Genomic DNA, 24568 nt, shown 5'->3' on the forward strand with positions numbered 1-24568 from the left:
TTCACCACCTTGCGCACTATCACTCCCACCGAGCCGGCTGACCGCAAGCTTTCCAAGATGGTGACGCGCCTGCGGCTGGCCTCCAGCTTCATCTCCCACCTTCTCTCCTGGACTTCTTTACTTTTTGTTCTGTCCTGGGCGACACTTTGCTGCTGATTTCGGACAGTTTTCTCTGGACTCTGACCCTCCTTCCATTCCATCGTCCTTTAACCCTTTTCCCCGTTGATGATCCTCAAATGTTTCTTCCCTTTTCTGCTTTGCCTTCTCTCCATACCTTTGCATCCCTCCCACCCTCCCTTTGTGCTGTGACTGCATCCACACTTATGGAACTCTGCTTTTTTGCATATTGAAATAACTCTAATCACTAGTATTTGCAGTAGACCTTTGTACCATCTACCTTTCCTTTGTGGCTCTTAGAGTATATCCAGTCATATCCTTTCCCTATGTTTATAGAGATAACTCTAATCACTAGTATATGCAGTAGACCTTTGTACTCTCTACCATTCCTATGTGACCCTTAGAGTATATCCAGTCATATTCCTTCCTATGTATATAGAGATAACTCTAACAACTAGTCTCCTATGTGACTGTTAGAGTATATCCATGTGTATCCCTTCCCTATGTATATAGAGATAACTCTAACGACTAGTCTCCTAAGTGACTTTTAGAGTATATCCATGTGTATCCCTTCCCTATGTATATAGAGATAACTCTAATCACTAGTATATGTAGTAGACCTTTGTAATATCTACCATTCCTATGTGACTCTTAGAGTATATCCAGTCATATCCCCTCCCTATGTATATAGAGATAACTCTAATCACTAGAATATGCAGTAGTCCGCTATGCTCTCTACCATTCCTATGTGACTCTTAGAGTATATCCAGTCTTATCCCTACCCTATGTATATAGAGATAACTCTAATCACTAGTATATGCAGTAGTCCGCTGTGCTCTCTACCATTCCTATGTGACTCTTAGAGTACATCCATGTGTATCCCCTCCCTATGTAGATAGAGATATCACTAGTATATGCCTAGAGTATATCCATTTGTATCTCCTCCCTATGTGACTTTACCTCTTGTACATTTGCAATTTTTTCTGTTTGTATCCTTTATGTAACGCATGTAATCCTAAGTCCTTATGTTTTCAACTGGTTTTTATGTAAAGCAAAAATTAGCAATTTTTTTACGCATGTAACCCTAAGTCCTTATGTTTTCAACTGGTTCTTATGTAAAGCGCTCTGACGCCTTCGGGTAAAGTTTGCGCTATATAAAATTGCACAAATAAAAATAAAATAAATAAATAAATCCATTTCACAAGGGAACAAATGAAGGAAAGTAGAGGATAGAGAGTGGGTAAGAGACGTTTTTTGAAGTCATGGTTTTCACTCAGCAAGTAAGGAGCGAGACAGAGGGAATAAGAAAGAAGAGGAAGAAGGGGGGGCAGCTGAGAGCGAGTGAGAAGTGGACAATGCCCTTGTCTTCTCTGGGCAGGAAGGAAGAGGCAGAGTCCTTTTCCTGGTCTACTTCCCACCTGTCCCTGAACAGCTACGAACGGCCGAGCAGTGGCTATTTCTGTCGCCCTAGGACGCATTGGTAAAATAAAAAAGTTGGGGAACGGATGCTATTGAATTGAAAAAGTAGGTGCCCTGCCGATCCTGCCCACTTCGACCTCTGTAGTAACCTTCCATTTCAGGAGTTTTGAATTTCTTACAAGATATTTTTAGAGCTTCTCATTGCTCAAAAGGTTGTAATTTTTTATATTTAGCTCTTTCAATGCATTTTATTGCTTGGTTTTACTCGCAAAAAAAAGTCTCACTCTAAGTGTCACACATATGGCAGTTCAATGTCACTCATAAGTGCATTGAAACCATGGGCATATCACACATAAGCAATCTGAGAACTTGGCAGCAATGCCCGGTCCAACTAGGTACCACAGCAAGAGTGTCATGAGCCCCACGAAAAAGCATCCCCTTGTTCTCGATTGTACTGTAAAAACTGTTTTAATGAGGGTGCCATTGGCCACTCAAAGCGTGTCAGACACCACCTTCCCCCCTGCTACTTCAAGACAGATAGTTTAAAACACGATGCCTAGGACCCTCTTGCATGCATCCCCTAAACCAAGTTTGTATTCCCCAAAACCATGCCCTTGCCCGCCTCTCTTGGAGTCCCGCCCATATCTTCCAAACCCCGCCTCTTGCCCAAGTCGACTCCCCCTCTTCCCTATGAGGCTCCTCCCTTTCCGCTGTAAAGTCTTCCCTTGCTTTATAAGCCCCGCCTCTTCCTCAGTTATGTACGCCCCTTCCACCCCACTCCCTTCAGCCACGCCCTTTTCGGGGGCCCGCCCCTTCCTCCCCGGCCCCTCCCCTTTCCCCGGCGGCGGGCCCCTCGGCTGCAGTGTGTGCTGCCTGGCCCTCCCTAGCTCTGCGGAGCGGCGCCTTATCCCATGATGCAGCATGGCGAGGCGGCGCGTCACTGAGCCCGGACCATGATGGCGGCTGTGGCGGGCGCTGCAGAAGTGATCGCCCAGCTGGAGACCGCGGCCAAAGTCCTCATGGTGAGGAGTAGGCTGCGACAAACGCGGGGATGGGAGGAAGGCGGGGGCAGCGCGACACAGCGAATGTAGGGGCAGGGGGACCTGTAGGTAACCTATCAGGGAGCCAGATAGACAGGCCAGGGTCCATTTACCCCCTCCAGGAGGATCTGGTCAGTGACCATGTGTTAGTGTTGTAATGTTCTGCTTCCGCCTTTTCCCTTCAAAAAGTCCACCTTCCGGGGTGTTGGTGTATAGGCGCTGCTTATAGGCAGTGCTTCCACAACTGCAGAGCTTCTATGCGCTGCCTCCTCAGCAGAGTTGTATGTTCTTCTTATGAGACAATTACCTCCATGTGTAACCGTACAGACAATGTGTTCATTCACTGACGCTATTCCTGGGTCATTAGTGTCTCTGCCCCATGATTAGGATTGAGAAGCGCGTTTTTGCCAAAGCTTTGGCAAGTCTCAAGTGGTATTACTTCTACCCCCCTGCCCCCAAACAGCCACTCAATTCACGGACACAGTTGGGCTTCAAATCAATCACTTTCAGCCTAACATTCTTCCCCCATGCTTTTCCCAGATGTTTGCATAATTCTCAACCCTCAGTCCACGCGTTCATAAATGTTCTAGTTTTGTACACCCCTTCACTCTAGTTCTGTACACCCCTTCACTCAGTCTGCAGGAGCTGTTGGCTCTCTGGACGGGGGTTCCTGGTCCCAATGGATGCCACATACATACTTTGTATCCATCTGCCCTTCATGTGGGAACTTTAAGCGTTCTTTTGCTGTGGGGTCTGTTGGTGAAAGACCCACTCTGGGCAGGGTGATCACAGTATTTGTGTACTCTAAAATTGCCACAGGTTAATGTCTTACAAAGTGTGATAAGCTGAAAATAATTCAACAGGTGTTTTTCAAATAAAATGTATCACAGGGATCGCAAGCTGGTACCATGTACGGTGTGTTTGGAAGGGTGAGGTTTTTGTTTTAAGCCTATAGAAAGTGTTTTCTTGTGTGTGGCGACCACAGAGGTGCGGTTATTGTGTTAATGGGACAGAGTGCCTGTTGGTGTGATAGGTGAGGGAATGTGACGGCTACATGGGCAATATTTAATTATAAGAAGGTCTAAACATATAGGCAGCTACACAGCACCAGTGTGGCCACAAGAGCAGCAGGATGCTCAGTGTGTGAAATCCAAGAAAGATGGGAGTAAACCAAGAAGGCTCAGAAATCTATATGGCAACCTGGACCAGGCAAAGATGGTGTTGATCTAGTTTCCTGCCATTTGGATCCCCACCTGGTTCTGATTGTGACCTATTTATGCCAACTTTGAAGTTCTTCAGAAACTCAGTAATGTTTCTGCTTCTTATTTGACTTTGTCTCACAGAAATGGATTTCTGGTCGCCAGCGCGCTTTCAAATGTAACTTTGTTTGGAGGTGATCTCTGGAACTGGGTATGTTTACTTGAAGAGGTAGCTGGATATCACTGCTTCTGGGAACGTTTCAGTCCATTTTTGCAAAAGGTATGGTGTGGTTGGACTGGATTTGAAGATAAGTAGGGTAATTGAGACTAAAGTCGAAAAACTCCTGTTATTCCAATCTAGACATCAAGCTGATTTAAGTGGATTTCATGATCAACTGTTGTGGGCTGCACAAATGTCAAATAGCACACGGATAGCTTTTGAGAATACATATAGTGCTTCAGTGTCATCTGTGGCACAAACCAGGGTAGTGTTTATTGTATCTAACCCCCTGTTTATAGTTGTTTAGCAAAATGTGAGCGCTAAGAAAGGTTTGTGACTGATTTAATGCTTACCCCATCACCAGAATCAAATTGGAGTGAGAAGACTTTAGAGGACCATTGGCGCAACATCTGTGCTTCTCCCGTCCCCCTTTCTTTGACAGGACCCAGCTTACAATTTCTTGTTTGATGTCCATAGAAACGGCTCTCTGTTCGAGTTAATGGTTACGTTTCTTAGTTATGTCTTACAATAATAAGTAGTGCTGTTGTGAGGCAGTTCTCTTTGCTTGCTTCCGCCATCTGGAATAAACTTCCCCCTTGATTGAGACTGCTATCACATTCCTGTCTGTCCAAAAGAGCTAAAATTCCTCTCCTAATACCTCCTCTTTCTAAATTATCCCTAGCTCTCTGGTTCCGCAACGCATGCTATCTACTATTGAATATGCACTTTCTATGCACCCATGCTTGTTTGTTTTATTTGAAAGGTTTTATGTAAGCTTGCATGAACAATGCTCAGGAGAATGTCCAAGTGCTTCCCATGTATAGTGGTGATGATTATTTTATAATTATTATTATTTACACTTGTAGAACGCTACTCTTATCCAGAGGTGTCCTGGCGCTTAGACAGGGTAGTGAAAAACTGATTAAAACAGTGGCAAACAAAAGCAGAATTTATTAAAGTGTATAAAGGCAAGTTTAAGGAATTTACTAAACTTCAGGAGTTCGTCAAGTTGGTGTAATTGTTTAGACAGAGCCCCATAACTTTGCAGCCTGCACCGAGAAAGAATGTCTGCCAAGTTGGCATCTTTTCACTTGAGGAACAATAAGCATGTCGTTGTGCAGAGCACAGTGGATGAGAAGGTCTGTAACAACAAAATCTTGATTGTAAAAAAACTAGGACCGGACTGATGTAATGCTCTGTGTGCTATACACAAAGACTTACACTGAATCCTCTTGGAGAGAGGAAGACAGTGCACTGCTGAAGAAGAAAAGCAAATACTGGATGGCGCATGCTTGGCAGCAGCTGTCTGAATCCAAATCATCTGTTTGACAATATAGTCGGGATCCCCGAACATCAGAGGACTTCAATAGTCCAGATAAATCAAAATAAGTGACTGGACCACTTTCTGTCGATTTTGAGATGAGAAACAGTAATGTTTTGCATAGCGTTCTTAAAAGATATAGATGTGTAGAAGAGTGTTTGCTCCCTCTAGTAGAAAGGGACAAATCTACATTCATATAAACCTTCAGGTTATGAACCACTGGTGATGCAGCCATGGCGGAGTTGGTAGGTAGAGGCCAGAAACTGACAGATACAGGAAGAGGGGGCTAGCGGACGGGGCAGTGGAACATTTCCATTTTGTTTCCATTGAATGCAGGTGAATCCACTCCTGGCCAACAAAAGAATCCCTAAGACAATTATAAAAGTGGTTGAGCAGTTAAGGACTAGATTGATCTACTGAAAAAATAATTTGTGTGCCATCGGCGTAGTTTATGCAATTCCATGGCTAAACATTAATTTTGCTAGAGGTTTCAGACAGATGTTAAACAGTCGGTCTAAAGGAAGAGCTCTTAGGGACTTCCTGCCCTGCTTCTCTGAACCTGGATACAAAAGGAGACTGTCTATCGCTTGTGTTCTGCCAGCCAAATAGGATGAATACAACTTAAGGGCCACACCACGAATACAGACTGTCCATAGCCTAGAAATCCGATGTTATGATTGCCTGTATCATATGCAGCAGACAAGTCTATTAGCACCAAGGCTACAAAATGACCCCTTTCCACTGCTATTCTAAGACCATCTAACTTGGCTATCAAAGCCGATTCCGTGCCTGGAACTGGCCGAAAGCTAGATTGTGCCATATCACATAGATTGTGATCTTTGAGAAAATTAGAATGAAGTCTGACACATTTTTCCATTTTTTTTTCTGAGAGAGGTCAAACATTATTACATACCTATGGGTCCGCTGAGGGTCTTTTCAAGAGACGAACCATCATGGCTTTTTTCCAGTCAAATGACACTACACCCGTAGATAATGAAAGATTACTAACAGATTGGAGGGAAGGCATTACATGATTTGATACCAGTTCCCAAAACTTGAGGGGTAGAGGATCCAAGGGTGAGCCTGAGGTTAAGGAATTAGTAAGGCTACAAAATCCGTTGGCTTGGAGAGAGCCAAGACTTTTAATTAGTGGGATGGACTGTCCATCTCCACTCCATGTTGAATAGGGTCATCTTGTGATTCTAAATTGATCAGATTTGCCGGGGCCGTGAGATTTGTAACTATATTTGCAACTTTTTCCTCAAAATAAAGTGAGAGGGAATCATGCGCTATTGGGAATGTTCGACTGCATTGAAGTTGTAAGATGTTTTTGCTAGAGTCTGGACTACAGAAAAAAGATGTTTAGATGTGTTTAAAGAATTGAGTTTTGTACTAGTATAATCCGCTTTAGCAGCTTATATGCAGGCATTATAACTTTTTTTGAACTCTTAATTTAGACTTGGGGCCTGAGTACGATGCTTGTGGAACCGCTGCCGGCGCTGGTGGCGGTCCTACTGCCATCAGTCTCTGCGGCGGACGCAGGCATCTGGGGCAGAGACCATCCGCCACGCATTCGACGGGCTCAAGGAGCCCGCCAGACCGTTGGAGGAACAGTAATCCCGGCAATAGGGGCGGCTTCTGCTCAGGCACCGCCATAGGGATTACAAGGTCGCTTTCCATCTGCCCTAACCTGGCGGTCCCCGCCATGAAAAGGCAGGTGGAAAGTGACTTTGGGGGCCCCTAGATGGTTTTAGTCAGAAAGGACGTGAACTGTGAAGAATCAAAAATATGAAGACAGAAAAGGATAAGAAAATGATCAATCTAAATCGGAGGTAGTATTATATCAATAGTAATCAACTTATATGACGCAAAAATAAGGTCAGTGTTATAACAGTCTTTTTGGTTTGAGCCGTTGACCGGTTATGTCAGACCAACTGCCTTCATCAAAGCAGAAGCATCTGAGATGTCATCCATCCTAATGTTAAAGTCCCCTAGGACAAAAAATGAGGGTAGAATAGTAGTAGGGTCACCCCTACTACTATTCTACCCTCATTTTTTCAATTCGATCAAGGAGTGAACAAAGTTAGTGGCAGGTCCTATGGGGGGGTGGAGTGGGTATAACACTTTACTCCTACCAGGGAGTCCAGACGAGAAGGTTTTAACTCAAAGCCAAGTAATTCGGCTGAGTGAAAGGTGTTGAGCTGTAGAGATTGGTATGGAAAGTAAGTGGAATGGCAATTGAATCAGTCAATCGATCAATGCATTTATAGAGCGCACTACTCACCCGTGAGGGTCTCAAGCTGCTAAAGGGTGAGGGTGGGGGGAGGGGAGTGCTGCTACTGATCCAACAGCCAGGTCTTGAGAAGTCTTCTGAAGGTCAGCAGGTACTGGGTCTGTCGCAAGTGGATGGGGAGGGTGTTCCATGTCTTGGCAGCGAGGTGGGAGAATGATTTGCCGCCGGAGGTCGTTCAGTGGATGTGAGGGGCGAGGATGAGTCAGCGGAGTGGAGCTGGCAGTTCGGGGTGTCGAAGGTGAGTCGTCTGTTGAGGTATACTTGTCTGGCGTTTTGGAGTGCTTTGTGAGCGTGGGTGAGGAGCTTGAAGGTGATCCTCTGTTGACGGGGAGCCACTGCAAGTCTCTCGGGTGGGCGGTGATGGGATGTCGAGGATGAGGCAAGCAGAGGCATTCTGTATGCGTTAAAATCTTCTCTGGAGTTTGGCCATGGTTTCTACTGGAACGTGCTACAAATTAAAGCTTTCAAATCCTTCTTCAAGATCACAAAGAACATAAGTCATGCGGAAATTCGGATGAAGTTTGGCCTACAAAGCCAAATTCTAGTGAGACCGGTTGCCTTTTTAAAAAGTTTACATATCCTGTTTTTATCTGAACCCGGCTCCCTAGCCAATTTGTTCGGGAAGAACTTACAAGCCATGATTTTACAAGCGTTAAGAGATCCTACTTATCTGAGTGCCTTCATACCTTCTTCTACCAGCCATTCAGGCTCTCAGGGCCATATGTAGCAAGCCTTTTGTGATTCGCAAAGGCCGAAATTTGCAGAATTTCGGCCTTTGCGAATCGCAAACGGCCTTTTTGCACGTTTTGGGATGTATGAAACATTCCCAAAATAAGGAATTGCAAACTTGTGCGATTCCTTATTTTGCCATAGCATTTAGGGAATCGCAATTTTGCAATTCCTTAAATGCTATGTATGTAGCATTTTTGGCTAGCAAATTTTGGTTAAGGAATCGCAAATTACCACCAACATGTAGTTGGTGGTAATTTGCGATTTCTTGTAAATATGCACAATTGTGCATTTGTGAGGGTGGCATATGACGCACATACATGCCCATTGGACATGTATGTGCGCCATATGCACACACATGTAATTTACAGGGGTGCAGCAGGATGTCCTTGAGACACCCCTGCACCCTTGCAAAAATTCTCAAATTGCAATTAGCAATTTGCGAATTCGCAATTTGAGAATTATTTGGAAATCATTCCTATGGGCCTCCTGGCCCATAGGAATGCATTGGAAAATATTCCTTAATTGCAAATTCGCAAAATGCGAATTCGCAATTAAGGAAGCTTAAGGAATCGCAAATTAAATGAGATGTTGTTCATACATACCATTTTGCATTTCCTAAATAGCGATTCCTTAAAATTCGCTATTTAGGAAATGCAAAATAGTTTGATGATACATATGGCCCTCAGACACAAATTAAGCCTCTTTTAAGATCCTTTAAAATTAAGCTCAAATTTTGTATCTTTCATAATGGATAGAGAGCTTAGCGGCAAAAAGGTATGCTTGGACTCAGTTATCAATTCAGTAGGAAAACTTGTCGTCCAGCCTCATTTAAGGGCACACCTCATACCACACATGGGGGACTAATTTCTCAAGTTAAGACTTGGCAGGTATTCAACCAAAGTTGGCACCCCAAAGTGGGTGCAACAATAGCCAACAAACTGCTGTAAACTTGGTTGCTATCCAAAAGAATCTTTTTGTATATAGTCTGTCTTCCTTTGTCTACTCCAAGTACAATGAACTTGGTTGAAACCATTGTTGAAGTTGGTGTGAGAACATGCCGTCAAGCCATTATACTTTGCTTATCTGGAAAATCCATCCCTCTGATATGTCGATTTTATCAAGTTTTTGCTTTTGGTGGATAATATGTTGACCTTCGTTTAATGGTGTTTATAGACTACCATGGAGTAGAAGTATACCTTGGTGCTACTCATCATATAATGAAATGTATTAGTTTTATTTAGAACAACTTGATGAATTTTAAGAAATTTTGAGTTTTGCACAAATGTGTAATTTTGAAATCTGTAAAGGTACTGAGTGGACTTAGCAAGGTTGAACCACTGTGTAAGATTTTAGTAAATTCTGTTACAAATAGTGGTGGTGTTGAGTGGAATAAGCAAGGTAGATCCATTGTGTAATATTTTAGTATGGATTGTAATCATTGAAGCACTTTAACATTACTTTGCACCAATCTATGAACAATGATGGATATTGTTTTCAGATGCAAATGTTTATCGAATTGCGAATGGTTAAAGACAATCACTATATCTTCCCTTGACTGCGACCAAAGCATTGCAGTGTGAAGTGCTGAACTTGTGTGTGTGTGTATATATATGTATGTGTGTGTGTGTATATATATATATATATATATAAGTCCAAACAAACAATCCTGAACCTCCAACTTGTGGCGAACAAAAGACCAGCGAATCCCAAAGAAAAGCAAGATGATTTATTGCACCAGGTTAAAAAAAGCACGCAGCGGACTGACGCGTTTCGAGCGGTATTCTTATATGCTTTAGTGCACACCATGTGACATGTAGACATAAACGACATACTATAAAGTGAACATGGCTCCATGAATGGAAATTTGTAAGGTTCCCTTTCATTCAAATCAATATACAACAATTTCACATTAGTAATTTAAAACAAACATATTTCTGATTAAATTCATTGATGAACATGTATACCTGCATAAATGCAAAAAGAAAATGTAAGTTCTGACAAGCTAGGTAAATACAGTGCTGATCTAAAAAATTGATTAATTAGCAGCATAGTATGAAAGTGCAAAATATCGCATTTGTAAACAATGGAAAAATGTGCAAATTGTTTATCATTTGTTAACAGTAATATCTTATGATATTTCCGAGTGGATTTTAAGTATATATTTCCTAAAAACTATTGTTTCCATTAATGGAATGTGCAAAATATCGCAATGTAAAGAAATTAATTAGTGCTTCATATGCTGATAATTTAAGTACTGTTATGGCTAGATCTAGAATATGGGAAACCAACTTAATTCCCATTGGGGACATCTCATTTAGATGGCAGCCCCAATGTGTTAAAAAGCCAAAAAACCTAAGCCTGAGAAAGCGGGTAAATGTAATGGAAAAAATGAATGATTTGAGGGGGAACCAACAATAACTGCCATGGTGTGGTGAATCAAACTTATACAGCTGGATTTAATAAGCCATATCTGTATTACCCTGTGTCTTAAAAAGTGATTCAAAAGATTCTAAAAAATAAGATAAGAGAGAAAAACATTTCAAATTCTATCATTACATAAAAGTACTGATCAGGGTGGGGGCAATCTGGACTAAGATGTTATGATCCCAGAAGCATACAAAGAATTACAATAAGTAGTCAGCACCCCCTCATTCTTCGTAGAGCCCTACAAAAAATGATAGAGGTCCTCTGTCGCATTAAGTCCTTGGGAACCTTGCTGTCTAGTTCTAGAATAATTTTTGATTCAAGTTGTCAAAGCATTTTGTCCCTGTCTCCATCTGCGGGGTTTGGGTATAGAGGTGAGCACAAAATAAGTGAGACACTGTAGGTTATTATTGTGTACGCTTTTTTTTTTTTTTTAATTTTTGAAAACCTTTATTGAAATCAGAACACACAGCTAATCAGCCTGACATCCCGGAGGCAAGGCAGCAAAACGGAAGGAGAAAAATAGTGTCAAACAATTGAGACATAATCGTCGAAGGTTAATTTTACATGATATAAACACAACAACAAGCGCCCACGGGCGCGAAAGTGGCAGCGTGAGTAATGCGACGCTGGGTGTCAGGGATGGGTAGGGTATGAGGCAGGGAAACACGTATCGAGGATAGGTAGCAGGATGGGGAAAGAGGAGGGAGGGGGAAGGTATCGGGAGAATATATTACAGTAGAGCTCAGTTGGCGTCACAGGTTAGGGAGAAACATTGTCATTTTGACTGATTGGTTCAGGCGGTAAGCACACATCCCCCCTGTATTCATTCCATGCTCCCCAGATTTTAGTCCAAGTTCGAGGTCTCCCTCTAGCCACATAGACTGTCTTCTCCCTGAACATGCACCAGTCCATGTTGGCCTTCCACTGAACCAGCAGGGGGGCCTCGGCCGCACCCTATCTCTGGGCTATGTCCCTCTTAGCTACCATGTTCCCAAGGGTAACCCACCTAGTCTGTGCAACGTTGTGGTCAGAAGGCTCCCATACGTTCAAGAGGCATCGACGGGCCTCCGCCTGGGCAGCCACGCCAGTCACCTCCTCCATAACGCGGTGTACCCTTCTCCAGTAGGAGGCGATCACCGGACAGTCCCAGAGGATGTGTAGAAAAGTGGCAGGAGCCCCACAGCCCCTGCGACAGAGACCGTCAGGCGAGAAACCCATGCGCATCAGTCGGGGCCCTGTCATATACACCCGGTGCAAGACCTTAAATTGTACGAGGCGAAGACGGGAAGAAATGGCAACCTCCTTAGGAGAGGAAACCGCGCTCTGCCAATCCTCATCGTCCAACTCAAGGCCATCTGCTACCCACTGGTCTCTCAAACTAAGGAGGAGGTCCGTGCGTGCATTGATTAATTTTTTATAGGAGAGTGAGATTGCACTGTCCGGCATGTGCCCATCTAGGATCCTGTCCTCCAATGGGGAACTTTCGGGAATGACGCCGTCCGGCGGAGAGGCCGAAAGCAGCGCATGACGCAGCTGAGCGTAGCGGAAAAACTCTGTCGCGCCCAGCTGGTACTCAGCTTGCAACTGGGGGAAGGTCTTAATCGAGCCCTTAGAGAGCATATCATCAACCCTACTAATGCCGATAAGGTCCCACCTATCAAATCCCTTGGTGTGCCACAGTCTACCCAGGATGTCGAAATCAAAGAGGGGAGTGAACTTCGTGAGTCTGCCCTGCCATCCTTGTGCCTTAGTAATCGCTCGCCAGGTGCGGACCGCCGTGCGGGTGGGGCCCGTCAACCGTCGGTCGAAGGACTTCGAGTATAGGGCCCGATAATAATTGCCATCGCCCATCAGCCACCTATCCATGGCATAACCGGGGCTCGCCACTGGGCCATAGACACCATGGTTCAGGGCAGCTAACTGCGAGGACCAATAGTAACGGCGTACGTCTGGGAGGGCGATGCCCCCATCATACCAGGGGAGCGTGAGTTTGTGAAAGGCAACGCGGGGGCGACCCTCCCAGAGGAGGGTACGGAGAAGGCCTTCGAGGTCACGAAAATAACGGGCCGGGACAGGGTCTTGGGCGTTTTGGAGTGCGTACAGGAATCTGGGCAGGGCCATCATCTTGAAAAGAGCGGCGCGGCCAAGGAGGGTCCACGTCACGCCGCAACCGCTGCAGAGGAGGAATCAGGTTGTTGTCGTGTCTCAACTTGGGATTACCAGAGATGTAAATGCCCAGGTATTTGAAACCGCGCGTGGCAATCTGGATACCGCAGCCTCTGGGGAGACGCGGAGTATCCCCCTTGAGGACATAAAGGGAGGACTTGGCCCAGTTGATAATCAGGCCAGAGTAGCGCCCAAAAAGTCTGATGACATCACAGGCCACGATGAGGGATCTGCAGGGGAAGTCAGGTAAAGCAGTATATCGTCGGCATAAAGGGAGACCCTGTCTTCAAAGCCAGGGGCCCATGTAATGCCTCGCAAGTCAGGATGCGCACGCAATAGTGCCGCAAGTGGTTCAAGGGCCAAGGCAAACAAGAGGGGGGACAGGGGGCAGCCCTGTCTGGTACCTCGGCGCAGGGGGAATGGCGCCGAAAGGCGACCGTTGACCGTGACATTGGCCATCGGGTCCGCATACAAGAGCTTCACCCAGCTCACAAAAACAGGTCCAAACCCGAGTTTGGTCAGCACTGCCCACAGGTACGGCCATTCGAGCGAGTCGAAGGCCATAGTGGCATCCAGGGACGCTAGGACAGCCGGCTCCTCGAGAGTATGGGCCCTGGCCATGACACCATGGAGGCGTCGCAAGTTAAGGGCTGTGTTTCGGTGGGGGATGAATCCAGATTGGTCGGGGTGCACGAGATCGCTGATAACTCCAACCAAGCGATTAGCCAGCAACTTGGCGAGGACCTTGGGTTCCACGTCAAGGAGAGAAATGGGACGGTACGAGCGACAAACGTCCCGCGGCTTACCCTCCTTGTGGATGACCACGATGGTAGCTAGTCGTTGATCCAGGGGGAGAGAGCCTCTCTCAAAGGACTCCAAGAACATTTTACGGAGGTGAGGGGAGACCGCGTCCGAACGGATTTTGTACAATTCCACCGGTATACCGTTAGGCCCGGGGGCCTTCCCGGTCCTTAAGGAGCGGATCGCAAGGTCAATCTCTTCAGCAGAGATGTCTCTATCCAAGTCCTCTCTCTCCTCCTCGGAAAGACAGGGCAGGTCAATGTCGGAGAGGAAGGCCGACGAGTCCGCCTCTGAAAAGTCAGAGGCAGACTCATAGACCCCCTGAAAGTAGCCAGCGAACGAGTCAACAATGGCGCTAGCGTCCGTGAGGACCACACCGTCGTCTCCAACGAGCTCGGGCACCACACGACTGGCCATTTCCCTCCTGTCGAGCCAAGCCAACAACTTCCCAGCCTTATCGCCCACATCGTAAATACGGCCTCGCTGTTCCTTGGCCAGGATGAGAGCGGCATCAGTAGCCAGGGCGTGGTACTCCGCCTGTTTCAGCGAGAGAGCATGGAGGACAGAGGGGTCAGGCTCGGGTCCCAATTGGGCCTCGAGACGCAGTACTTCCTGCTCGATAGTCAGCATGTCAGAGTCTCTAGTTCGACGGGTCTCAGCGACGAGCGCCTGGGCCTCGCCACGGAGCACCGTCTTAAAGGCCTCCCAGAGTGTAACGGCCGACCTCACCGAGCCCACGTTCTCGGAGAAGTAAAGATCAATGGCTTTGGCCAGGAGGGAGCGGGTCTTGAAATCCCGGAAATACCATGGGTTGATCACTGCCGGACGTTCCGACAGAGTCGCTCCAAAATCAAAGGAGACCCACAGAGGGGAGTGATCGGATATGCCCCGCGCCAGAAAGCGGGCTTCGGAAACGGCAAGTGCGTCCGAAGCTAATGTGAGAACATAGTCTATGCGCGAAAGGCTCCCGTGTGCACCCGACAGGAAGGAAAATTGGCGGAGCGTGGGATGTAAAAGTCGCCACCCGTCCACCAGCCCAATAGACTCAAGGAAGGACGGCAGCCACAGCTGCGGGCCACGTAGGTCGCGAGGCGGTTGGCGATCAAGTAAACCGGAGCAAACGGAATTAAAGTCACCTCCCACTATCAAACGACCAGCCGGCATAGACAAGATGGCACCACCAAGGTCATGAAAAGTACTAGACTGGAGCCCTGGGGGGACGTACACAGAAAACAACGTGAGGGAACGCCCTTCCCATCTACCAGCTACGGCGGCGTACCGCCCCCTATCGTCAATCAAGGTGGTATCTATCTCTAGGGGAAGGGACGCGCGCACAAGTATGCCCGCCCCCCCAGGAGCCGGAAGAGAACCCCGAATGTGCCACCATTTTATAACCCTTACGATTCAGAGCTTTGCAAGCGTTGCCCACCAAGTGTGTCTCCTGAAGAAGGACAATATCTGGCATATGCCGTTTAATCAGTTTTATCACCACCCCTCTCTTGATCCGATCACCCAACCCGTTAACATTCCAACTGAGAATTCTTAACATCCTACCCCTCATCCCTTCACTGCCCGCCCCACCCAGAACCCAGAGACACCCGCATCAGAAACACTTCAGAAGCAACATTGTCCCAGTGCCACACCAGAGAAAGAGAAAGGAAAACAACACAAACCATAAACGTGCCCAACAAACCCCCCCACCCTGCACCCCTGCATTAGACTAAAAAGCCCCCCCAACCAGCAGTGTGCCTGTCGCCCCATTAACTACTCTACAAAAGACCCAGAGGAGTGAGGAATCCCCGTGAAATCGTCCCGCCACCCACCATGAAAATAAAGGAGAGAATAAGAAGCAACAATAGCACCAGTCCGGCGGTCATTCGAGGCAGGGGTAGCATCAGCTCCCAGTTCATTCTTGCCGCTCCGCTCCGCCCCCAACATCATCTTCCTGCTCATCACGCGCAGGCGAAACCGTGTCCAGCCACTCGCTGACGTTCTCAGGATAGTCAAAAAAGAAGGCACGTCCCTTGTATTCAACGCGGAGCTTCGCAGGAAACTGCATGGAGTACTTGAGACCCATGTCTCTGAGGCGTCTTTTCACCCCCGCGTAGCTCAACCGCTGACGCTGTACCAGCCTGGTAAAGTCCGGGTAGAAGTGCACCTCCGCATTTTGGTAGTGGAGCGGCCCATGCGATCTGGATGCTTGGAGGATCGCATCTCTGTCTCTGAAATTGAGGAGGCGCGCCACGATCGGTCGCGGTGTCGCTCCCGTTTTAGGTGGGCCCCCTGGTACACGGTGGGCCCGTTCCACTGAGAAGAAATTACTCAGTCCAGAGGGCGCCAAATGAGTCTTGACCAAGTCCTCCACAAACAGGTCCGCTGCGCCATTCTCGGACCCTTCCGGTACCCCTACTATGCGGACGTTCTGCCGCCTGGCTCGCCCCTCAAAGTCCTCCAGCCGCTTTGAGAACAGATCAGTAGTCGACCGCAGATTGCGAACTTCAATCTGCAGTTCGGAGACATCCGTGGTCAGACTGGCGGTCTTAATATCAAGAGTTTTCACACGCTCGTTGGTCTTGCCCAAGTCGGCCCTGATAAGTGTAACGTCAATAGCCATGGAGTCCACTTTATGAGACAGAGTCTCGTGCTGCTGCTGCACGTCGGCACGGAGGCTAGTAATGGCACCCATGATGTCCATGAGGGTAGGATCCGAGCCATCCGGCGGGCTAGTCGATGGGGTCCCTTTAGAGACGGCCCCAGATGTAGGTGGTGACTTGAGGTTTACATATCGCTCCATGCGATTGTTCTGTGTTTGCGATTTGCCCCGACCACCTTTATTCGATGCTCTGTCCGGATCGCCTCTGCCCGCCATGATGGGTACGGGAGAACAAAGGCAGAGCGGCAGCAGGTCTGGGTCCACAGCCGTGAGACAGACGGATCAAGAAGTCTCGACCAGGTCGACGAGGGCAAGACAGGAACGCAGTGTCTTCACCAAGGAGGCGGCAGGCGGGCACCACGCAGTCCGATCATGCGAAGTGGCGAAGTGACGAAGTCCGGAGGGACAATGGCACCGTCACGGAGCGGAGTTCAGCTCGACGTAACTTTGCTCAGGAGCCACCGATTTGGAAGCCGATTGCAGTCCCCGCCTCAGTAGGCCACCAGCATTACAGTTCCACCAACGTGGGTCAGGATTTCAAGCAGGATGATTGCGGTGGATCGGACGGTCCACGGAGCTCCGAGCTTACGCGGCCATCTTGGTCGCCCGCGAAGCTCCTCCATTGTGTACGCTTTTAAAGTGTCTCGCGACTGGGTATGAACTGTCATTGTTGACAATTTCGCGAAGATGCTGCAATATTCTGGCATGCACCTGTAGCCTGGTGCTGCCAACATATCTCAGGCCACAGGTGCACCCCAGAACATATACAGCATACTCTGTCTTGCAACTGTAGTTTCCTTTGGACAATGGAACAGAACTAAAGGGGGTGTTGTATTGGGTGGTGTTTATGCCAAACTTACACGCCCTGCAACTTGAACATTTAAAAAAACCCAGCCGGGGTTTAAACCAAGATGTGCTCTTGGGTAGTTCAGGAAAAGGATTGGAAACTAATGTCCTCATAGAGGGGCCTCTACGAAACGTGACAATAGGATTACTTGGGAGTTGGGATGATAGAACTCCATCTGTCATTAGAATGGGCCAGCTCTTGGTCAGGATAGCCCTTATTTTTCTTTCCTGACAGCTAAATGATGTAATAAACCTAATGTTACAATTTGCTGGATCTTCCCTCATGTCACTAGTGGAAGGTTTAGGCAGGAAAAGCGACTCTCTTGTCCTTTGCTTGGTTTTATTAATTGCCTTATTGAGTATCCTGTCACTATAACCTCTAGCCTTGAATCTGGCCAGTGCGTCAGAAGTACATTTGAGGAATTCTTCTTCACTGTTAAAGATTCGTTTAAGGCGGAGTAATTCACCATAGGGTATGTTGTCTATGACATGCCGTGGGCACGACTCGCGTGGAGAGTCGAATTCCCCGCCGTGCTCTTCCTATGGTGGGTGGTGGATAGTTTGTTGTTGTTCGAAGACACCCTAACATCTAGGAAGTCCACAGAGTGTTTACTGATATTTGATGTAAACCTCAAGTTTACTGAGTTAGTGTTAAGGCCTGAAACAAAAGTTCTGACACTCTCTTTATCACCCTTCCAAATTAAAAACACATAGTCAATGTAACAAACCCATAATGCTACATGTTCCGAAAATGTCTGAAGCTTTTCCCCCATGAGGACCCACTTCTCCCACCAGCCTACGTGCAAGCACGCATAGCTGGGGGAAAAGCAGGCCCCTATGGCTACACCCCTTTTCTGTAAGTACACAGCTTTACCAAAAACAAAATAATTGTGATGGAGACACCATGTTCCAAATTCTAAAATCATTTTGTTATGGTTATAACAATGGAGAGGTCTTGTGCCCAAAAAATGTTCTAGCGCTATCAGACCTGTTTGATGTTCAATGCTCGTATAGAGAGCTTCTATGTCAAAAGTTATAAATAATGAATTTGCTGTCCATGGAATATCCTTGATTTTTTTTCAAAAAATCACCAGTGTCTTTGATAAAAGTAGGTAATTTGGTCACCAGGTCTTGCAGGAAATAGTCGACAAATTGCGCCAAATGTTCTGCTATGCTGCCTGTGGCAGAAATTAACGGTCTGCCCGGAGTTGGTAGGATACCCTTATGTATCTTTGGTATTAAGTAAAACCTGGGCATGATCGGTTGGTCGACATTTAAAAACTTGAATTCCTGCATTAGACCTTCACTTCTGTATTTATGGAGCATCTTTTTTAAGGAGTCTCTGGCCTGATCATATTGTTTTATGTTTGAGATCTGGTAATACGTGGTATCTGACAGCTGCCTGTTGGCTTTGCGTCGTCTGTTGATTCTGGCCCTTTTTGTTGCTGTAGTTGTCGCCGATTGCGTGGGCGCAGAGTCTGGAGGCGCGCACTTATATACATTTTTTATTAATAAGACAAAAAAATTACTTCCATTCTTGTGTACTGATCAAATGTTTCTTGCTTTGAGAGATTAGCACTTCTTCTAAAAATCAATAATAATAGAACACTTGGAGGACACACTCCTTCCCTTCTCTCGAGTAAACTTCGAAGAGGTGTAGTTGGTCCTACCATTATTTGAGCGTCCCTAGATCCTTCATTCCAAAAGCCAGTATATCACAGAGTGGTATGGGGTCAGTGACTCTTGCTGACCCCACTCTGTGATGAAGGATACCCGACTGACCTTTGCTCAGCCTAGCAGGCACTTTTCACATCTTGAACAAGCATTGGAAATGCAATAGGTCTCGCAGCATTAGAGTTAGTGCTTTTAGAATTGTTTATGGGTTTTTTTGTAAATCTTTAGCATTTTTGTTTCCTGTAGCCAATGCTAAAGAATTAAAAAAAAAAAGCCATAAACATTTCTAAAAGCTCTAACTCAAATGCTCCGAGACCTATTGCACTGTGTGAGGGTGAGGGGGTGAGGGTGGGTGAGGGTCAGTGAGGGTGAGTGAGGGGTTGAGGGTGAGTGAGGGTGAGGGGTTGAGGGTGAGTGAGGGTGAGTGAGGGTGAGTGAGGGTGAGTGAGGGTGAGTGAGGGTGAGTGAGGGTGAGTGAGGGTGAGTGAGGGTGAGGGTGAGTGAGGGTGAGGGTGAGGGAGGGTGAGGGTGAGGGAGGGTGAGTGAGGGTGAGGGTGAGGGTGAGTGAGGGTGAGGGGTTGATGTTGAGGGGTTGAGGGTGAGTGAGGGGTTGAGGGTGAGTGAGGGTGAGTTAGGGTGAGGGGTTGAGGGTGAGTGAGGGTGAGGGTGAGGGGTTGAGGGTGAGTGAGGATGAGTGAGAGTGAGGGTGAGTGAGGGGTTGAGGGTGAGTGAGGGTGAGTGAGAGTGAGGGTGAGGGGTTGAGGGTGAGTGAGGGTGAGGGTGAGTGAGGGGTTGAGGGTGAGTGAGGGTGAGGGGTTGAGGGTGAGTGAGGGTGAGGGGTTGAGGGTGAGTGAGGGGTTGAGGGTGAGTGAGGGTGAGGGGGAGTGAGGAGTGAGAGTGAGGGTGGGTGAGGGGTTGAGGGTGAGTGAGGGTGAGGGTGAGGGGTTGAGGGTGAGTGAGGGTGAGGGGGAGTGAGGAGTGAGAGTGAGGGTGGGTGAGGGGTTGAGGGTGAGTGAGGGTGAGGGTGAGGGGTTGAGGGTGAGTGAGGAGTTGAGGGTGAGGGTGAGTGAAGGGCGCCAAAGGGATTGGGGGGATGGGGCACCAACGCAGGCAGCCACAGAAGACCCGGCGTAAGGGGTAAGTGGTAGGAAAAAGGGGTCGGCAGAGTAAAGGAATTGGTAAGACAAGGATATCCTGCACAAGTATATAAATAAGTCCAGACAGGCCACTCTGGATGCACACCTTCCCCCTCGCAGGGCGCATGCTCATAGAGACAAGAAGCCGGACATGTAGGGGAAAGGTTTTGTGCACTCCCGGGGTGGGTACCGATCGTGAGCATTTCTTTAAGTAGGGAGGAGGGAGGAAGCATGTCATGGTCCAAGAGGGCAATTAAGGGGTCTAGCAGCAAGGAATGTCCCACGCGGCCTCCCGTCCTCCAGCCGAGCAGGAAGTGGGCCGGGCACAACAACCGAGGCGCTGGGAACAATATGATGGGGAAACAGGGGGGCTTCCTCTCACCCCAGGAGCAGGGCCGGCTCTATTGCAGAAGAAGTGCTGAGCACTTGACGGACTCCTGCCATGCATGCCTTCGCGCCCGGGCTGCGTTGCCAAGGGGGAGGCGGTTGCTGGGGTGTAGCGGGGACGGACATGGAAGCGATGCCTTGGGAGGTACCGGTCCGTGACCACGGAGGGGCCCGTGGAGGGGACACGGAGCGCTGTCCTGGCAAATCCGCAGTGAGGGCTCAATATACAGTACCGGCGAGCCTGAAAGAACAGAGCGCGATCACTGATAATTAAATAAAGCCGGCCTATTAAGCTTATTAGGGGACAGAGCCAGTGAGGAGCGCACCATGCAGGGAGAGATAAGACAGGGAGGAAATGTACATACGGAGAAGTATCTGCAGCAGCGAGCCGGCGAGAGAAAAGGCAACAGTGAAGGAGAAAAACACAAGAGGCAGGAGAGAAAGAAAACAAGACGGACGGACGGAAGAGAGGGGAGGGGGGAGGAGAAATGCGACACGGCGGGAAGGGGAGGGGGCGGAGCGGGTTAAATTAAACAAACAAACAAGACGGGACGGACGGAGGAGAGGGGAGGGGGGAGGAGAAATGCGACACGGCGGGAAGGGGAGGGGGCGGAGCGGGTAAACAAAGACGGACGTGCACGCGCTTTTAAGCTCAATGCGCATGCGCATTGAGCTTAAAAGTCACGGGCACTGCAAGGAATCGCCACGATTCCTTGCAGTGTGGATAAAGAGCGGATAAGTCCCAATACTCTCGCCTTGCTCGATGCGCATGCGCATGCGCATCGACAGGCGAGACCTAAAAACGTATGGAGTGGGGCGGGGTCCTGCTCTTAAGGGCGGGCTGCTGCTGCTAACTCCAATCTCCTGGCTCCATGTCAGATGTGAAGCTGACATGGCTTTCCCCCAACCAATTACTCTAAATAAAACTAGAGGGGAGGGTAAGAAGAACCTTAAAAGCACAATAATAAAACCTCACTATTTTAACATCTATAAACTGAGAAGGTAATACAGTCCCTAGGCAAGATGAAGAACGTTTACCGTTTTAAATACTGTAGTACTATGAGTAATTTTTAGGCCTGAGGTAGGTTCATGTTGCAACCTATCAGTTTTCTATTAAATTGACACACAACCCTCAACAGCTTTGTCATGGAAAGGTTGGTGTTAAAATTGTGCAATGCAAGTACAGCCCAGTATTGAGTGTATTTATAACACAAGGTTAGAAACTGAGAGTGCAGGGGGTTGTTATGGCCCTGTAGCTCATTATGAACATGTTTGTGCAATTTCTATTAAAGGTCATAGAAGGGGTTCTAGCAAAACCCTGCAAAGAAACGCATGCTGGCTATTTAATTCTATAATATTTACCATGAGTGACTATAAAGGTCTGTCTTCAACCATTTATTTTATCAGCTCTTTCAATATTTCCTCTACTTTCCTCCTGCACGTTCTGTGGTCTAATGTCAATGTTGCCTTTTAGTGAAGGATCCTTTTGGATCTGTAAAATTAGTTATTTTCTGAGATATTTACAGCAATGTTATGTAGGCCATACGTATTAAGGTGGATTGCTGTGGTATTGACAAAAAGAGACTTAGGGCATGCCCCCAGTCTCTAAGCCAATTAGTTCGTACATAGTAAGCTACATTTAAACAAAACAGAGCTGCTCGTATGTTATCTCTATGAATTTTAACAAGTTCTTGGTGAGATACTTTCTTTTGTGTTTCTTGGCCTCCTTACTTGTACCTCTTGAGCTGTCTTTACTTTTTGTAACTGGAAGTTTGATATCTTCCTGGCCTTATTGTATCCAGCATGAAAGGTGCTCTTAAAGATTTAAATAACTCGTTTGTAGAGGCTAGGCCCCCTCTCACTGGAACTGGTTCCTCCGCCCCTCTCCCCTTCCTTGTTTCACCTCCCCTATCAGTGCTCTGGCCTCCCTTTGGACTTGCACGTTAAGCAGCTGAGCAACTATTGCTTTCTCTACTTTAAGTACTACTCCGTGGTGTTTGAGATGGACAGTCGCCTCACTGCTTCTAATGTGTAATTCCAAGCTCAACATCTTTAATGATGATCCTTTTGGCATAACAGCTGCAGCAGACATTGTGGTCTAGAAGGTCTTTCAAGGCTAGTCCTTTGCAGAAGTGTTATCTTCGACCACCAGTGCCTGCTACAGAACAGGCTCAAAAACAAAATCTTTAATACTGCTAGTTTATTTATTCTTAAAACGATCCACTGCTGTTGTGAAATTGAGCCACTGCTAAATGTAGACTACAAACCTAGATGCACAGTGGCTGCACTCATACATTTTCAACCCCATTCAGGAAGGCACCAAAAGGCTGACTGAGAGACCACTGCACTGAACAGATAAATCTAAAGATACTGGAAATATCCCTAACTAATTGTCAGATGGAGCGGATACACCAACCTGGCTCATTCCGGGCAAAAGTTTTACCATCTGAATTAGTCCTGTAAGTCTCACTGAACCAAAGAAGGTCAGCCAACTGAACCCTGGAGTCCCCCTTTTTTTGTCCCAGTTACAAAAGGGATCAGATACAGTCCTTCAAGGCTTACAAGGTCACAGACAGTCCTCCTCGGATCTTCCACAGTTCCAGAAAGTGGAAGTAGGTGCTGTGGAGTGCCACATTAATGCCTGGCACTAGCTAGTGGGTGGGGTGACTCCAGGCCTTTCCCTAACCAACATGTTAAAAGTGCCTAGGGTAACCCTATATAGTTTTGCAGCAGTTCCTGTCTGTCCACCTGTTATCGGCCTAAAATGCCACGTTTGTACATTTACAAAACAGCAAATGTCTTTGGCTGTACTAAATTTGTTGGTGTGTGTGTGTGTGTGTGTGTAGTACCATAGTAATTCTAGTGTCCTCTAATATGTAATACTAAACTCCAGTTTTTTGCAGTTGCTGTACCACAACAAACCCACAGACAGAAGATTGGTAGGACAAAAGCAGGGTCCTTCGGCAACCAGACTGCATACACAATAGTTGGCTAGGCATCTTGTTCTCACTCTTTCAAGTGTACCCCAAATGTTACTTTTTGCTCAACTGACCTGTCAAGCAGGATTTGATGTTGTGGAATCTGTGGAGTTCAGAGGAGTCCTCTGCCCAGACAGGTCAGGCTATTATTTGTTCCATGGAGGCATTTCACACCTATTAAACATTTATTAAAAAATCCAACCTCCCCATTTAACTAAAAAAGTGATTTAATTATTTTTTTAGGTGTTCCCTTACTCATGATATTAGTATTTTAATCTGTACTCTTCTTTTTTTAATTTTATTTTTTGCAAAGGACTGCTAGGACTGCCACTGCGGAAATAACTTTGAGAGACTTGTCACTCTAGGGACATGGTAGTACTAATTTTCTACTTGTCACACTTTTAAATACCATGCTCCCTGCTTGTGGGCTACAAGGCCTTCACAGAGATAACTGATTAACAATTAGATGGGAGATTTTACAGGTCAAAAATGTGTTACGTTAACATGCCGAATGGCAGGTTTACACTGCAGCAGTCGGGCTACACCGGGTAGATTTCAAGCCATCTTTGCACGAACACTGTAGTGTGTGGCATACTAGGTGCTGAATTCGGCAAGTGGCATTTAACCTCCAGGAGGCCCTGGGTGCTCCTTTTGCACAATATAATAGGGATTTATAGGAGAGTTACATGTGCAAATTTGATATAACCCAATTTAACAGTAATTAAAGGGGGAGCATTGGCACATTACCCTTGGTTAGCAGGGGTAGAGTGTACAAAGTTTTAAATTCGCAAGAAATATAGGGCCCAGCAAAAGGCAAAAATTTGCGGAGAAGGGTGTTTTATTGCATTGTATAAACCACAATCTTCAGATGTAATTGTCTGTAATGCCTATGCAAGCTGAAATGAAGAGTGGTGTTGTGTAGTCAACGGTAGAAAAAGCCATGGAGTGGTCAAAGTACTTGGAGACGAGCATTACTTGGTATGCAACAGTAATTATCAGAGACCTGTGGAGTGCCTGTCTTAGTCCTCCAACTGGACTTCAGTAAAAGGGATTTTTGCTTTTTTTCCCCATATTTTATCAGTTTTCACAAACCTGAGCACATATACTACCATGCAACTGCTGTGGAAATGACTTTTGAGGTGGTACCACCTATCACGTA

General features: G+C 46.9%; 1 protein-coding gene across 1 annotated transcript in view; it reads left to right on the forward strand.

Annotated features, from left to right (window-relative positions):
• The first annotated feature begins 2368 nt into the window (after positions 1-2368).
• XPO4 (exportin 4) overlaps positions 2369-24568 on the forward strand; it is a 451711-nt gene continuing 429511 nt past the window's right edge. The window contains exon 1 of the mRNA XM_086935208.1: positions 2369-2558. Within this exon, the coding sequence (XP_086791334.1) occupies positions 2490-2558 (69 nt within the window). The 5' untranslated portion in view covers positions 2369-2489. The remainder of the gene's footprint in view (positions 2559-24568) is intronic.

Source organism: Lissotriton vulgaris, chromosome 8 (assembly GCF_964263255.1).
Source record: "Lissotriton vulgaris chromosome 8, aLisVul1.2, whole genome shotgun sequence".
Classification (NCBI taxonomy): Eukaryota; Metazoa; Chordata; class Amphibia; order Caudata; family Salamandridae; genus Lissotriton; species Lissotriton vulgaris.